Source organism: Nyctereutes procyonoides, unplaced genomic scaffold (assembly GCF_905146905.1).
Source record: "Nyctereutes procyonoides isolate TBG_1078 unplaced genomic scaffold, NYPRO_anot_genome, whole genome shotgun sequence".
NCBI classification, from domain to species: Eukaryota; Metazoa; Chordata; class Mammalia; order Carnivora; family Canidae; genus Nyctereutes; species Nyctereutes procyonoides.
In genome coordinates, this window is record NW_026575040.1 from 23,153,718 (window position 1) to 23,171,534 (window position 17,817).

Here is a 17,817-nt window from a genome sequence, read left to right on the forward strand (position 1 = left end):
CAACAAATAATATGACCAGAAGAATCTCTGCCCATCAACCAAAAATATAAAAAGTAATTAAACTGTGAAACTAAAAAATAAAATACCTTTTGGCTAGCCAAAAAAGTGTAAAAAGAGATAACATGTAGAGCTGGCAACAATGTGGAGTAAAACACATCTCATGTTGATGAGAACATAAACTGACGCAAACTTTTTTGGGGAGTAATTTGGCCTTACCTATCAAAATGTAAAATGACTCAGTAATTATGTATCTAAAAGTCTAATCTATAGAAAAATAGCATGACTACATAAAGACATATTTAGGAACGTTCACTGATGTATTAGTTGTGACAGCAAAGAGTGATAAACAAAATGTCCATCAATGTGAAAATGGTTAAACTACTTACAGCATAATTATATAATAAGATGCTACCTTTTCAGTAAAAGAATGAGGCAAACCTATGTGTGCTGATAAGAGAACCACAATTTGAAAAAAAGCTAATGAAAAATGAAATATGTATAGATATAACATATGTACAAGATCTGCATGAGGAAAACTACCAAACTTTATTGAAAGAAATAAAAAAGAACTAAATGGAGAGATATTGAGAGAGACTCAATATTGTCAAGATGTCAGTTCTTCTCAACTTGAGCTATAGATTCAATGCGATCCCAGTGAAAATCCCAGCAAGTTATTTTGTATGTACTAATAAACTAATTTTAAAGTTTATATGAAAAGGCAAAAGACCCAGAATAACCAACACAATACTGAAAACAAAAAACAAAGTTAGAGGACTGATACTATCAGACTTTAAGATTTACTATAAAGTTACAATAATCAGGACAGTATGGTAGTGGTGAAAGACTAGACAAATAGATCAATGGAACAGAATAGAGAGCCCAGAAAAAGATCCACATCAATATGGTCAACTCATTTTTGATAAAGGAGCAAAGGCAATGCAATGGGGGAAGACATAGTCCTTAACAAAACGGTATGAGAACAACTGGTCAACCACATGCAAAAAAAAAAAAAAAAAGAATCTAGACGGAGAACTTATACCCTTTACAAAAATTAACTCAGAATGTATCGTCTAAATGTAAAATGCTAAACTATAAAACTCCTAGAAGATAATATAGGAGAAACCCTAGATAAACCTAGCGTTTAGCAACAACTTTTTTAGATACAACACTAAAGGTATGGTCCACAAAAGAAAGAACTGGACTTCACCAAAATTAAATTTTTTTTATTCTGAAAAAAGATATTTGCAAAATACATATCTAATAAAAGATAGTTATCCAAAATATACAAAGAACTCTTAAAACTCAACAATAGGACAACAACCTGATTAAAAATTGGGCCAAAGACCTTAACTGGCACCTGACAAGAGAAGATATGCAGATGGCAAGGAAGCATATGAAAAGATGCTCCACATAATATGTCATGTCATTGGGGAAATGCAAATTGAAATAATGAGAAACTACTACACGCTTATCAGAATAACTACAATCTGATTTGACAAAAACAAATGCTAGCTAGAAGTGGAGCAATAGAAACTCTCATTCTTTGCTGGAGAGAATGCAAAATGTTACAGCCACTTTGGATGACAGTTTGGTAGTTTCTAACAAAACTAAACACACTGTTATTATAAGATCCAGCAATCATGTTCCTTGATATTTCCCCAAAGGAATTGAAAGCTTATACCCACACAAAAATATCCACACATGGATGTTTATAGAAGCCTTATTCATAATTGCCAAAACTTGGAAGCAACCATGATATCCTTCAGCAAGTAAATGGATAAATACATCCTTATAATAGGATATCATTCAGTGCTAAAAAGAAATGAGCTATCAAGTCTGAAAAGGCATGGAGGAAACTTAAATGTATATTACTAAGTGAAAGAAGCCAATCTGAAAAGGTTACATGCTGTATGATTCCAACTATATGACAATCTGGAAAAGACAAAACTATAGAGACAATGAAAAGATCAGTGGTCATCAGGAGCTAGGGGAAGATTTGAAAGATGAATAGGTGAGCAGAGAGGATTTTTAGGATAGTAAAACTACTCTGCATGATACTATAATGGCGGATGCATGTCAGTATATATCCATCCAAACCCATAGAACATACAACCTCAAGAGTGAGCACCAATATAAACAATGGACTTTGGGTGATAATGCTGTGTCAATGTAGGTTCATCACGTTAACTAATACATGTACCACTCTGGTGGGGGGTGTTCATAATGGGAGAGGTGATATACAGATTGGGGGCAGGGAGTTTATGGGAAATCTCTGTGCATTCTGTTCAATTTTGCTATGTACCTAAAATTTCCCTTAAAAAAGTCTTAAAAAAAGTTAATGATCTGTGTATGCATAAAATCCCAGGAGACAATACATCAGACTTTTAATAACAAACATGCTGTCAGAATGTTACCCTTTTTTTCTTTAAGATTGTATTTATTTATTCATGAGAGACATAGAGAGAGAGAGAGAGAGGTAGAGACACAGGCAGAGGGAGAAGCAGGCTCCATGCAGGGAGCCCGATGCAGGACTCGATCCCAGGTCTCCAGGACCAGGCCCTGGACTGAAGGCGGCGCTAAATCGCTGAGCCACCCAGTTTGCCCCTTACCCTTTGATACTGAAGTTAAAAAGTATAAACATTTTTCATCTGCACCCATAATGAAGCCAGAAAGAAAAAATTTAAAATTAACATTGCTTATTGCCTGAATAAATAGCCCAGCATAAGTGATAGTTTGTAAATATGCTGCTCAGACTAGAAAGCACCTGCTCAGACTCCTTCAAAGAGAATAAAATATAATTATTCTAATAAAAGCTGTGAGCTTCTGTAAGTTTTTACAGCTCCTGGATCACACTGTAGCAAAATTACCTGATTATTGGTCTGTCCTGACCATGGACAGATATGTTCCTTTGGGCAGAGACCATTTTTAATCTTTGTACCTAAGCCTAGAACATTCATGACACACAGTAGGTATTTAGTAGATGACTAATGAATGAGTCAGTGAGAGAGTCTAATAAACTGTACACTTCTCCAAGAAATGCTAACACAGAGAATTGTGGCCTCTCACTTTCTGGGCCAGTAAGTCCATGCCAGTGTGTCTTTCGCACTGTCTGGGGGAAGTGGGTATTTAAATTCTAATGACCTGCATCCATTATTGAGACAAAATAGACACTCAAAGGGAACTTATCAAAAATATTATAGTTGATTAAAAAATATGGTTAGGAACATGAAACTCTGGAATCTATGCTATGTCAATCTTTTTATCAGCAATTTCATACTTTTAACAGATCTACCAAAAAGTATGTTCTGGGCAAAACACACGGACTACTGGTACATTATGCTGCAAAACAGAACTTTGATTATTGGCTTCCCTTTTCTGGTTTGACTGCTCAAAGCCCAGTGATCGATCCTTGGTGAAGTGATAGAATCTGCCCACACAGCCTGCAAGATGGAAATCTGGATTCAACAGGCAGCCAGTCAACAGGCCTCCCTCCTATCAACAACACCTGGAGCTCCCAAGTTGCACAAACCACAGCCTCCACACCAACTTACTTCTCACGGGTACTTTGCCACCTTTAGTGCTGGCCACTTCTTCATCAAACTTTGGATTGTTGAGTAAATTGTGTACTCCAAGAACAGCTAGAAACAAAGATAATCAGTAAATATATATTAAGTTTGGGAAGGCATGTTAGGATGTCCAGAATGTTAATTTGCCCCTTGAAGATCAATTCTTCATATCATAAAGTAAGCCTCCAGCATCTCCTAGCCTTGCACAGTGTGTGGGACACATATAGTGTTAAATGAGCTTACATATTTTAAAAAATTCCTTCCCAATCCTTTTCCATTGCCATCAGCAATCTTCACGTGTCTTTCTGTGGCTATACAGGTAGAATCATTTAGGAGCTGCATGGCAATGATCCAGTTATGTCCCCAAATTACTGAAAACTTGCTTAGGCCTCCTAGTTAAGTAGACTCAACATTTCTGTTTTCTCATCTGTAAAATGTGAGGGTGGGACTGAGGCTAAGGATGCTTTAAGATCTAACATTATACAGACTACAGAAAATAGCAGAAAGATCATGGGTCTCTTTCAATGAAAGCCACTTCAATCTCTCAGTACCAATAAGAGTTGTCCTCCCCAGTTGAGAACATCCTAGGATGGGGGGGAAAAAAGAGAGAGAGAACAGCAATAAAGGGTCAGATAAGCATACTGAGATTTTGCATCTCCTGTATTACGGGGAGCTTGCACCAGGAGGCAGCAAAGGATGCAAGAAACAGCACTGGGCCAGAATGAGCTCTGCGCAGGCTGAAAGGCAACTGCCCCCTTTACTAATGAAATTATACGGATGAGATTGGCCATCTGGAGGAGGATCCCGGAACAGGTAATCTGTCAACAGGAGGCAGAAGAGTTGTACTGTAATCTACACATCAGGAGCAGGGAGGCACCCAACAACAGCCCAATAAAGGGCAAATGTTTAGAGCCAAAAGCTCTGGGTTGAGTGGCACTCAGGAGCCGTCAGCCAGAGTTGGAATCCTGGTTCTGCCACATACTACCTGTGTGACTTGGGAAGTTACTAAATGCCTCTGAGCATGTTTCATCATCTGTAAGGTAGGGATGAATAATAATTATACTTTAAGTGTTACAAGGGTCAAATGACTTATGGGCCAGACACTGTTCTAAGCACTTTACAAATTCTCATTAAATAAATAAGAATTTGTCACTATGTCTCTGGCACTGCTGAGGGAGAAGACATCCTATTTGATAAACCCAAGCCACTGAGATCATCCAAATGCATTTTGTTTTGGCCCCATATCCACTAAGCAACTTCTAATTATAATTTGGCTCCCATTGCCAAGTTGTAATTCTTGTTTTATCTGTTTCCTATGAATCTGGCTAGTGGGTCAGCCCCAAATTGACATCTTTTATGTGCACTACAAGATCAAGTCTCTAGACCAGCAGAACTGGTGACCATACTGAGCTATAGTTGCTTGAGGAAGTGCTGTCTTGGAGGTCAGCTGCTACTCCCTTGATGGCTTTCTGTTGTCTACCTGCCATTACAACATGCGAGGGGCAGTGGCACTCTTTCTTATTTAAACCTCGCTGGCTGCCCGCCCATCCACTCATAGGGCTGCTCTTGATCTTCCAGAAAATACCATCCTAGAGAAGATACTGTCACCCACTCCCTGGTGGGCTTCCCCTCTCCTGAGTTCTGAAGGAGCACCCGATGAGGCAGTGAGGTTAAACAGAGATAAACAAGACAGTTTTCTATCTCAATTATTCCTCTGGTTTTATTGTATGAATTTCAGAATCTAGATTCTTCCAAATGATTGGTGTTTTTCCCTTTCTCCTTTCTTAAGCATTTCCTGGGAGTGATGCAGCCCTGCATTCTCCCCTTGGGCAATTCCAGTAGAAACCAGGACACAACCCTTGAGAGGAACAGTAACCATAACAGGATCCCTCCACAGCAACAGAAGGCCACTGCAAAGCACAGGCTTAACTGTGTGACGCAGGTGCCTCAATTCCTGCAGTGATTTCTTCTTTCTTTTCTTTCTTTCTCTTTCTCTTCTTTCTTTTCTTCTTTCTTCTTTTTCTTCTTTCTTCTTTTTCTTCTTTCTTTCTTTCTTTCTTCTTTCTTTTAAAGATTTTATTTATTTATTCATGAGACACACACAGAGAAAGAGAGAGAGAGAGAGAGAGAGAGAGAGGCAGAGACACAGGCAGAGGGAGAAGCAGGCTCCCTTTGGGGAGCCTGATGCAGGACTTGATTCCAAGACCCTGGAATCATGACCTGAGCCAAAGACTGATGCTCAACCACTGAGCCACCCAGGTACCCCTCTTGCAGTGATTTCTGAGAGAGATTCAAACACATGAACTTAGAACTGAACACTGATATCATTACAGAAGGAATGAAGATGTAGCTGAGATGACAGACATGCTAATAGAATAAGGTATAGATGGTTCTCCTGGGAGGGAGGGTTAATTATTATTACAAATGTGTTTCAGTGAAATAAAGATGTAAGGATTCTTGCTAAAGCTTGTGGACTGTTTTTTTATTTTAAAATTTTTAAGATTTATTTATTTTTAACAGAAGAAAGAAAGAAAGAAAGAAAGAAAAGAAAGAAAGAAGAAAGAAAGAAAGAAGAAGAAAGAAAGAAAGAAGAAAGAAGAAGAAACAGAGGGAGAGGGAAAGAGAATCCCAAATGGACTCCATACTGAGGCCATACCCGACACAGGGCTCGATTTCACAACCCTGTGATCAGGACCTGAACTGAAACCCAGAGTTGGATGCTTAACCAACTGTGCCACCCAAACACCCCAATATGGGCTGCTTTTTTTAAGCACCTTTATTCTGTAGTGATCTAATAACTCTAATAATCCAAATTTACATTCCACTTGGAAAAAAAACCACATTCCATTAATGCACAAATATGCTGGTATATTCATGGAACCTTTCTTATAGGATATAGTAGAAATGGGAGAGGACTTGATTAGGGTAAGAAACTTATTACTTTCATGACATATTCTTTGGTTATTGTTGCTCTGTTCCAATAAAAGTTTATTTACAGAAACAGGAGGCAAGATACAGTTTGCTGGTCCCTAATCTACCCCCATCTTGACTACCCATTTATGTTTTGTCCATCTATATACAACCAATTCAAATCACACCATCAATTATTATTTTGTTGCTATTGTTAAGAAAACTAGAAAAAGAGGAGAGATTGGGCTGAATGGCTTTAATTACTGTGCAAATGCAATGGAAGTCACTCCTGCTCCATGACTAGGCTGACAGACCTCTTAGTGGCAATCAAAATGGAATTGTGACTGTGAGGAAGAGCAAGAAGTTCATGGATACTTTCTGATGATAAAATGTGATAAAATGCCAAATGCGAAAGCTCCTTAGAGTAAGGGCTATTATTTCATTGCTTAATTTCTCAACACTCCTTTAGATTTCTTCTCTTTGGTTTCACAAACTCTTGTATTTTGTAGGATGGGTATTATCGGGGCATTTTATAGCTAAGATAAGAATTTACATTTTACAGTTGAGACACAACAAAATAAGATTTGCTCAGAGAGATGAAGTCACCTGCATCAAGTCTTATAGCTACGTAATAGCTGAAGTCAATCTGGTATTGCAGTATTTAGCAGTAGTTACTGAGAAACTCAAAGGCTGCTGCCATGCATGCCAGTGTGTGCCTAGAGGTCACAGAGCCAGACAGGAAAGTTTCCCAGAGCTGAGGACTATTTTTTTAAGATTTTATTTATTTACTCGAGAGAGAGAAAGCACTTGTGAGAGAGTATAAACAGGGGGAGTGGAGTGGCAGAGGGAGAGGGAGAAGCAGACCCCAACCCCTGCTAAGCAAGGAGCCTAACCATGTGGGACTCCATCCCAGAATCCTGGGATCATGATTGGAGCCAAAGGCAGACAATTAACCGACTGAGCCACCCAGGCACCCCAAGAACTGAGGACTAACCTGCAAGATCATAGAGTTCGGTGTCAGAGGCACTGGCCAAAGCTTCTTCCAGTTCTGGATCAAGGGTCACTTTTTCTTCTTTATGAGTTTCTATGGGCTTTTCTTTGGGGATGAAGACTCTCCCTTTAAATCAAAAGGAAAACAAAAACTATGTGTGTACTGCTGACCAGGGTAGGGTAAAAGGACTGACCAGACCACGCATCTTTGGCCACTAAGAGGCGAATCTTAAGCCATGGCACACCCAACTGGGATTCCTTCATTGCTGGAATGATGGCAGTATCGGTAATCCACTATTGGAGGGAAAGAGCGTCAGAAGAGGAATCCTGCGTTCTGCAGAGCTGAGATCTGAGGAGACTACAGCTCTTAAACAGAGAAGGAAATGGTTTCTACCTCTCTACCATCAATCACCCTTAGACCCGGGCAAGAGAGGTCCTGCCATGTGCCCCACACTTTACAGGGCTCACTCTGGTCCTCCTCTCCTGCAATCTCCCTCCTCCCCATGTCAAGGGAGGAGTCATGGGGCCAAAGGGACATTTCTATCCAGAAACCAGGCCACCTGCTAGGCCATGTTCCAGGCATCTAAGACCATTGAATTCCCTGCTCAAAGAACTCTGAACTTGCTTCTAGGGCCTACATGACTCCCTACCCCATGTTCATCCTCCTGAAGGCATGTCACACTGCTGGAGTGGGCACCCCCAGGCCAAGGGGAGGTCATTTGTGGGTTTATATGATGAAGCTCAGATATGTAGGCTGGGTGTCAAATATGTGTAAAGCCCTAGGATATAGGACAGACCCATATGCTAGCATGGAACTTTTGGAAGCCCAAGAACCCTGGGCTTCTAGGTCTATCTGTAGGAGGACAGAACATATTTTACCAGTTCATTAGCTTTTAAATACTTATAAAAGATGGCACATGGCTTCTATTTGTGTTCTTGCCTCAGACCCTGTAAATATTGGAGGGAGATCATTCAAACAGCCCCAGGGGTTCCTAAGGGACAAACTAGTGCTCTCCCAGAGTTTTTCCCCTTAGATTGAGACTAGACCACTGGGATGCTATATCTGGGATCACTTGGAATAGTGTAGTAACCTGTGGACACAGTTACCTCTCTAGAGCATACCAAAGGAAGTCAGATTTAAAAGGAGAAATCAGGATTGACAAGCTTAGAAATTGTGGAAGTCTGTGAGCAGCAACGTGCTCTGTGCTTCCCATATGTGCATACCCTGCCATCATCTCCAGCCTCATCCTGTCAGTCAAATTCCATTTATTTTGCCCCTAACTCACTTCTGAATATGCTGATATCTGTGCCCTACCTCCTCAGCCCCAACCTCTGAACTAAATATTACATTGCTGAGAGGATGGCATGTTATTTGCTCTTAATTTTTAGCCAGGTCAACGCACCCACATCCCACAGATGCAATGACTCATAGGGGAAACCCAGGACACTCCAGAGCTGCCATAGCAATACTGCAGACCTACTTACACTCTTTTCCAATTCCTTCCAGCTTTTAACTCTTGATTTCCTCTCAGGAGCTGCTCTCACTTCTTGGCATAATCTTTGAAATTGGTCTCCTCTAATTTGATCTTTGGAATTCCCTAAATACTTGCCCTTCCTCTGCCTTCCCTTCTTTGTCACCTTGGGTAGAACAGAGAGCTGGCTCCAGCTTCAGCCAATGGAGACCAACACTGTTTCCAGGGCTCTCTGGCTAGCCAGCCCTTCTTCATTACCATTGGAATGGTAAGAGTCAAATCCAAAGTCAGTAATTCTCCTTTAGAATTCCTCTCCAAGAGATGTCCTTGGTTGTAGGGCTGCAGACTTCCTGACAGTTGACCAGATCTTCAAATGGCTGGATATGTAATCAGGGACCAGGCAGAGCTGGGCACCCTAGAGAGACACCACTGCTTGTGGGCAGTCTGGGGTATCCTGGGCACAAGGTCTCCACCACTGACCATCAGCCTGCTTCCTGCCTCAGCATCACAAAAGCTGCCACATTTCCCAGAAAGAAGGAAAATACACTGGAGAATGATGCAAAATACAAGGAGAATGGCCAGAAGATAGAAAATGAAAGAATAACCAATCAATAACATTTCAGATACTGGGGTTCAGCCTGGACTTATTTTTCATAGTATCTGCAGCCTGAAGCATTTTCTTTGTGGCTCAGATTATATTGGTTCTAGAGTCAAAGAGGCTTCTACATTCCTCCCTCCTGGTAATGTTTAGGATTACCCTAAACACCATGTGCATAGATGGCCCACAGCTGTCAAAATTTAGGACAACTGCCGCCGCACATCCATTCCAGGTGGGGAGGGGGCAACCAAACAAGTTCTAAATGGATAAAGCTACTGCAGAGAGTGAAACATGGCCCAGGAACCCAAGGGCCCAGAGCACATGGCCTTCAGAACGGAGGTTATACAACCCTTCCCCTGAGGCCTTTATGACAGCCTCCACAGCTTCCAGGTTATCCAATGGTCCTTCCAGGGACCCTGCAGGCTCTACTCTGTTCCCTCCACTCTGTTTGGAAAACTTGCTCTCTGCTCATTTCGCCCAACTGTGTTGCTTTCCAACCCTCTCCAAAGCTACACTGGGCAACTGTGTACCCCTTTCGCATCCCCATTTACTACTCAAACTACTCCTGGACTCCTAACTCCCCTGTGAATCACCTGTAGATTAATGTGGATCGAGAGATCATTTACCACTGCTGCTCCTCAGACCTCATCTGAGAAGAAACGATAGCTTTCCTCTTATTATTCTGTCACTACCCTAATATTGGATGTTAACTGGGATTTTGTTGAAGATTTGACATTGTAATCTTTCTTTCACAATGAAATTTATACGACAGCAGCTATGCTGCCATAGAAATAGCTCTGTATTTCTTTTATTTTTTTTTATTATAAATTAATTTTTATTGGTGTTCAATTTACCAACATACAGAATAACACCCAGTGCTCATCCCGTCAAGTGTCCCCCTCCGTGCCCGTCACCCATTCACCCCCACCCCCCGCCCTCCTCCCCTTCCACCACCCCTAGTTCAAGCTCTGTATTTCTACGGCAATCCTTAGTTATTTGCCCAATTTGTCACTGTCTAACTTTCTTAATAAATTGATGTGATTAGTGGTGCACGATCCATCAAATGTTCATGATTCAGAGGAGAGCCAGATGTCAAGGAAGAGAAGGCAGCAGCACTCTGACTCGTGCCAACTGAGGAGTGGTGCTCCTACCACCTGTGGTCCCATACAGAAGCTCCCAGATGGCACTCATTCAAACCTGTATTTATCAAGTGCCTCCCCTGTGCCAGCTTCTATGCTGGGATGCAAGAGAGACACAGTCCCACTGTGAAGATCTCATCTAAGGTAGGAAACACACAAAACCCAGAGTAAATCAACAAAATGATGCACACAGTGCTTTGAAAGCAATAAATGAGTGTCATGGCAGAAAGAAGGGATCTATTTTAGAAGAGGGTCAGGGAAAGCCAGAGGCCCTGACATTTAAGCAGACTGAGACTTTTAGAATGTGAAAAATGGGGATGTGGGTCAGAAGAAAGAGATTATGAAAAGACGCTGGGATGGGAAAAGAATTTGGCAGGTTTGGAGAACTGAACACAGACAGTGGGGCTGAGGCTTGGCAAGGGAAAGAGGTACGGTGATCAGACAGGTGGGCAAGGTGAGCTCTCCCGAGTGCTGAGGACCACAGTGAAGATGTGAGACTTTAATCACGGAAGTGACATGGTCTGATTTGCATTTTAAAAAGACTGTAGTTGCCATGAGGTTATTGATGATTCCATTAGTACCTGTGGGCCCGAGTCCTTGGCTGTAGCTAAGGGAACCACACAGGCTGTTGGAGCCCGGGGTTGGGAGCTGAGGAGGAGGTTTTTCATTGCCTTGGTTCTGAGCTCAGTCCTGGCATGGAGGAACATCCCCTTGCTCCTCAGAGCCTCTCCAGGACTGTCACAGTGCTTCTCTCACCAAACCACAAGCTCCTTGAGGCCAAGGTAGGGTCCTATTGACTGTGGTGCTAGCACCTGTCACATGGTTCTGCACAGAGTGGGTGCTTGGTAAATGCGGGATGAGGGAATGGTTGACTGCACTGGTCTCTAAGGGTAACATCTTAGGCTAGAGTTCTGGTGCCACAGCAATCCCAGAAATGGAATAGAAAGGCCCTAAGGGGACGTCTGCTGCGGGTAAAGCCCTAGGCTAAGAGAAACATACCAATATCCCTAGGGTCTTCTTTCAGGCATGACACTACCTCACACTGCCAAAATGTTCTTTGGAGCTTAAGATGTTTTTCATAGGACTAATTTGAGTGCCGCTACCCTCTAAGTATTCATTTAATTAGCTTATACATTCTGCTGTAATTTTTTTATTATTAAACTTTATTTATTTATTTATTTTCTTTTGGAGTTTTAGGACCATAGAGGACAGTACAGAGAGTTCCCATACACTCCTTGTCCCATGCTTACAACCCCCTCCCCCAACAACATCCTACAGTGAAATGGTACTGTTTGTTACAACTGATGGACCTACACTGACTTCACTATTATCCAAAGTCTAGAATTTACATGAGGGTCCACTCTTGGTGGGGCACATTCCATAGGTTTGGACAAATGTATACTGACATATCTCTACCAGCCATGATTCTTTTTAACCACAAATCCAGTTCTGGGCTTATTTCCCACTTTCAGGTCAGGTACCTTGCTAGACTCTCCCATGACAAGGTATGAGGAATACCTTCGTCCCAGAATGTGACATCTGTGCCCCTTACCTTTCTTTTCTCCAGTGAAGGGCACAAAGTCTTCCCTGTCTTTCTGTTCCAAGGCCTCTTTCTCCAGGTACATGAGGAGGTGCTCGCGATCAAACGGGCCAGTGGCTGCTTTCTGGGTCTGGTCTTTCTGTCGGAATCCAGCTGGCAGCAGTGCGCTCTGATGAGACAGAGGTGTGAGCAGGAAGGAAGGTGTTTGTCTTACTGATTCTGTTTACTCAGCCCCCACCCCTGCCCTGCTGTATACTGGGGAGGCAAGGAGAAGGAGACCTGTGCAGAGGCGGAGGTGTACACTGAGATGCTGGCAGGTGTACTCTGGCATGTCTCCGAGGCCCTATTTGCTCTAACATCCTATGCTGAGAGGAAGGCTCCCAACGAGCACAGATGGCTAGAGCAGCCTATGAGCCTTCTGCAGCTGCATTCCAGAATGCGGTAGCTAAAAGTCAGTCACCCTTCATGGCCTCCTTCCTCATAGATCACATTTAGGTTTGGTCAGGTCTGCACCCAAGGTGCTCCCAAGCAGCTATACAGAGACTAACGAGGAACCACCATTTCTGGCCTCTTTCCTAGGAAAACATCCAACCATGTAAGCAAATATTAGGGTAGATGCGGATACCTACTTAAGCTTTAGTGATCCCTTCCTTAAGTTTCAAAAATAAAAACGTTTTAAAAAGTGGATAAAATAGGGACGCCTGAGTGGCTCAGTGGTTGAGCATCTGCCTTTGGGCCCAGGGCAGGATCCTGGAGTCCCGGGATCGAGTCCTACGTTGGGCTCCCTATATGGAGCCTGCTCTCCCTCTGTCTGTGTCTCTGCCTCTCTCTTTCTGTGTCTCTCATGAATTAAAAAAAAAAAAGTAGATAAAATATCCAAAGTGTCTGGTATATTGGAATATCACATAAATAATTTTTAGTAATGTAAATATAAAAACTTTTTAGTAATATAAATATAAATGATTTTTATTTATAGTAAAATCACTATTTTGGATGCCTCTGATTCTAATTTTAAGGTAACACTATCAGTGCTAAAGAAAATACTTGCTAAACAAACACTGTAACAAACTTCTTTGCTTTTCAAGAACTCACAAAAATACTAGAATCTCCACTTAAATTTACATATTATTGTTATAATAATTCAAATCTATCTGTTGTGAGATCACCAAATATTTCAAGTTATTTATGCATTTTTAAAAAAATGAGATTAAAAAATCTGTCTTTAGGGTTAAAGGCCTAGTTTATTTTATTTTTTATTTATCTTCTTTATTTTTTAGATTTTTTTCCATTTATTCATGAGAGACAGAAAAAGAGAGAGGCAAAGACATAGACAGAGGGAGAAGCAGGCTCCAGAGGGAGAAGCAGGCTCCATGCAGGGAGCCCGATGTGGGACTTGATCCCGGGACTCCAGGATCACGCCCTGGGCCAAAGGCAGACCCTCAATCACTGAGCCACCCACGGGTCCCTAAAGGCCTGGTTTAAATACCATCTCCGATGTTTACTAGTATGAGATCTTCTGTATGTCCCCTCATTTATGAAATGGGAATAATATAATTTACCCCAAGGGCTCTGTGCCCAGTGGAGTGTATGACCTCACAGAAGAAATCTGGTAAGTTTTTTTTTCCCCTTTTCCTCTTCCCCCTCTTCTTTCCTAAGTTAGACCAGTCCTTTCTCAAACAATGGAAAATCTTCTACCACTGACATTAAATTGGTCATTAATCATTACCATTATTAATGGTAGTAAATCATTACCATTGACGTTAAATTGAGAAATACATTTACCATGTTAAATTGTGGCTTATTATATATTATATTATATAGATGTGGCTGCTAAGGTTCTTTATGAATTTGTCAGAGTAAGTGACCCAGAACCAATCAGGGGAAGGACACAGAATTTGTATTTGGAGCTAAGGGATTTCTAAACTATTGTTTAAGGGGCAAGCCACACCATTTATCCCATACTACCATTAACCACTCGGCTTCAGTTCCAGGTCACTAACCTTGGGATCTAGGTCATCAAGAACATTTTCCAACTGTTTCAGTTCCTCTTCTGAGAGTTTGCCAAGCAGCTCATCTTCATCAATGTTCTTGTATTTCTCCAGCTCTTTTTGAAAAGGGAGCGCCATGGCTTCTTATTTGCCCTTCTCATGGGTCTCGAACATTTAAGCAGGCCAGCTTCCTGAGACCTCAGAATACTACCAAAAAGAAAGAAACACTGTTATCTTATTCTGCAACCAGGACTTATTAACAGGAGACCAAGCTCTGCTATCTGCCAATGGAGTCCTTATTGGACGAATAATTCAACGAAATGGTAAGATCACCTCCAATGGCAGAGCAAAACCCTGTTGACAGCTTAGAAGGTGTTTGCATATGCATTCTTTTACCTATTTAGATCTTTACAAACAACCCAGAGAGGAAACCTGGGCTTAGGTACTAATATGCCACTTTATAGATAAAACTTTTAGGCAAAGGTGGCTAAGTGCCTTGCCCGAGGCTCCAGAGCTGGGATGTGCTAGGGTCTCCTGACTCCCAGCATAGTGGGTGCCTTTCCACCACACTACTCTGCCTCCTCCAGTTTTCCATAGAAAATAGTGAAAAACAATGAACTAATTGTAAGGCAGCTGTAAGAAGCACATTTGTGTCTTTTCAGGGAGAGAGTGATGTGAAGAATACAAAATAGGGTTCATTCAGGAAAGAGAGTTTGGAACGTCTGCGTGAGAAAGTGTTGTCCACTAACGCCCTGCAATTAATCCAAGATTCTAAAATCCTGACTATGTACTCTCCACGTTCCTCTTCTCTTTTTTTCTCCTTCATCTGTTTTCTTTCTAGCCCCAATTCTTTTTCTTTTTTTTAAGATTTTATTTATTCATGAGAGACACACAGAGAGAGGCAGAGACACAGGCAGAGGGAGAAGCGGAGAGAGGGAGAAGCAGGCTCCATGCAGGGAGCCCAATGTGGGACTCGATCCTGGGTCTCCAGGATCACACCCTGGGCCAATGGCAAATGCTCAATCGCTGAGCCCCAGGTGCCCCTCTTTTTTTTGTTTCCTCAGTCATGCTTTTTTCCTTTTCCTTTCCTTAGTCATGCTGCCTAGTTCGTTATACTTCCTTCATACCACCTCACTCCTAGACTTCCGCTCAAAATGCATTTCTTATGCAATCCCATCTTTCTTGCAGAGGATTTTCCATCTCTCCTCTAGAAAGATAATGTTGCAATTAGGAAATAGCAAGGTACTTAGCTGACTGTGTTTCTCCTTAGGCGGTACTAAACTCAATCAGATCTTTCAAGGCAATCAATATTTGTTGCATACCTACTATTTGCCAGGCACTCATCTAAAAGCAGTAATACAAAGATAAACAAGACGTGATTACTTCTTCAAGAAGAGCACAGCTTACCGAGACACACAAATAGAGAAAATACCACTCGATAATGCTATAACAAAAGTAAAGTGTAAAATAGGTTTAAAAACATATGAGGAAGTAATCACTAGGTAAGGGGGGAGGCTTGAGGGGAAACTAAAAAAGAGGTTCCCTTTGAGCCTTGAAGGAAGAGATCATAGGCAGATGTGGGTGGGGAAGGGTTATTCCAGGAAAAGGGAACAGCATAAACAAAGGCACAAAGATAAGAAGGTGTCTGATGGTGTGTTGGTGAATGGTTGGTATGCTACAGGGTGAGGAAAGAACTAAAGGCAAGAAAGGGACATGTGTGCAGCGCCTTCCCTATAAGCCCTGCCAAGGAACCTGCGCTTTGTTCTCTTGGAGATAGGGAGCCACCACAAATTTTTAAAGCAGAAGAATCATCTGAGAAGCACTGCGTTTTAACATAAAGTAATTCAAGGGGCTCCTAGGTGGCTCAGCCAGTTAAGTGTCTGCCTTCAGCTCAGGTCATGATCCCAGTGTCCTGGGATCAAGCCCCAAGTCAGGATCCTACTCCATGGAGAGCCCGTTTCTCCCTCTCCCTCTGCCAGTGCTGCCTGTCTCTTCCTCTGCTTGTGCTTGCTTGCTCTCTGTCAAATAAAATCTTAAAAATAAATAAATAAATAAATAATTCAAAACGTAAGAATGAAGAATGGGAAGAACGGTTTGGGAAGAGATCAGTTGAACGTGAGCCACTGACGGGTTATTAGAATGTTGCTTCCCTCTGTTACTAATTCAACTGCTCACCACATTCATGTTTGTGGTTTTCTATTTGGCTGTCTTTTCCATGTATAACAACTCTCTTTCCCATTAGCCAGCTTTCTTTCAAGCTTCCATTGCTATAGTACAGTAAAATGAACAAACAAAACTCTCCCCCCAAAACCATCCCATTATAGTCAGAGACCAATTAGATCATAGGCACTTTGTTTTGGTCTCAGATACCACTACTTTACCATGTGACCCTGGGCACAGATCTAAATCTGCCAGGCTCTTATTCATCAAATAAACTGGTTGAACTATCCTTTTTAATGGACTTGAAGTTACACAGTTTCCTACATCTAACATTCTGAAGTTCAGGTGTGTTTTACAATTGATGATCCTAGGATTACTGTTGGCCCAGCACCAGTCAAGATGTACTCAACATTGCCTACAAAGTCATAATATCAAAATCACCAGCTTCAAAACTAGAAGGGTGAGTGCCAGGGGTTTGGAAAAAAAAAAATCCAAGGGACTTTAAAAAATGGTGGACCACTCTTTTAAAGCCTAATGGGGAGGGGAGTAAGAGAGGCAGCAACTCAGGCATGTTTAGCAATGCTCCCAAAGGAAGATCCACATTAAGCTAGTTCTACATAATTACAGAATGGGCTTAAGAGCCTAGCATTAATGGCTTTTAGTTCTTTTTACAGGCTTTTAAAAAAAATTACCACTCTGGCACAGAGGAGATACTGCATGGGAAAAAAACAGACATTAATGACTGAATCAGAAAGTGATTCAAAAAGTTACATTCTAAATGTGAAGAACTTTTAAGAATATTAACCAATTCTTTTCACTTGCATTTTCCCTTTATGCCCCAGGGTGATCTATAATTTAAAAAATCTATTCATAGAAGCTTTATTTCAAATAGCCAAACACTGTGAATAAACTGAGTGATCATTGGTGGGTAAATGAATAAACAAATCATGGTATATACATAAAATGGAATCTATTCAGAAGTAAAAAGGAATGAAGTATTGAAACACACAACAACATGGATGAACATCAAAATACTTATACTGAATGAAAGAAGCCAGACCCAAAAGAATACATATGGTATGACTCTATCTAAAATGCTAGAGAATGTAATGTATGTTTTTAAAGATTTTATTATTTATTTATTTATTTGAGAGAGAATGCATGAGAGAGAGTGAGCACGGGGTTGGGGGGGAAGATAGAGGGAGAAGCAGACTCCCTGCTGAGCAGTGAGGCTGACATGGGACTTGATCCCAGGATTCTGGGATCACAACCCAAACCAAAGGCAGATGCTTAACCGACTGAGCCACCCAGGCACCTAGAGAATGTAATTTTTATGACAGAAAGCGAATTAGTAGTTGCATGGGGATGGAAGAAAGAGAAGTAGGGAGGGGCAGAGGAAGGGATCATGACAGGGCATGAAGAAAATTTTGAGTTATACATATATTAATTCACTA

General features: G+C 41.5%; 1 protein-coding gene across 1 annotated transcript in view; it reads right to left on the bottom strand.

The window, feature by feature from the left end:
- The window catches only part of TMOD2 (tropomodulin 2), a 50,737-nt gene that overhangs the window by 22,524 nt on the left and 10,396 nt on the right, over positions 1-17,817 (bottom strand). The window contains exons 2-5 of the mRNA XM_055320063.1: positions 14,216-14,410; positions 12,228-12,384; positions 7,471-7,593; positions 3,552-3,638 (exon numbers count right to left, since the gene is read on the bottom strand). Coding sequence (XP_055176038.1) covers positions 3,552-3,638; positions 7,471-7,593; positions 12,228-12,384; positions 14,216-14,341 — 493 coding nt within the window. The 5' untranslated portion in view covers positions 14,342-14,410. The remainder of the gene's footprint in view (positions 1-3,551; positions 3,639-7,470; positions 7,594-12,227; positions 12,385-14,215; positions 14,411-17,817) is intronic.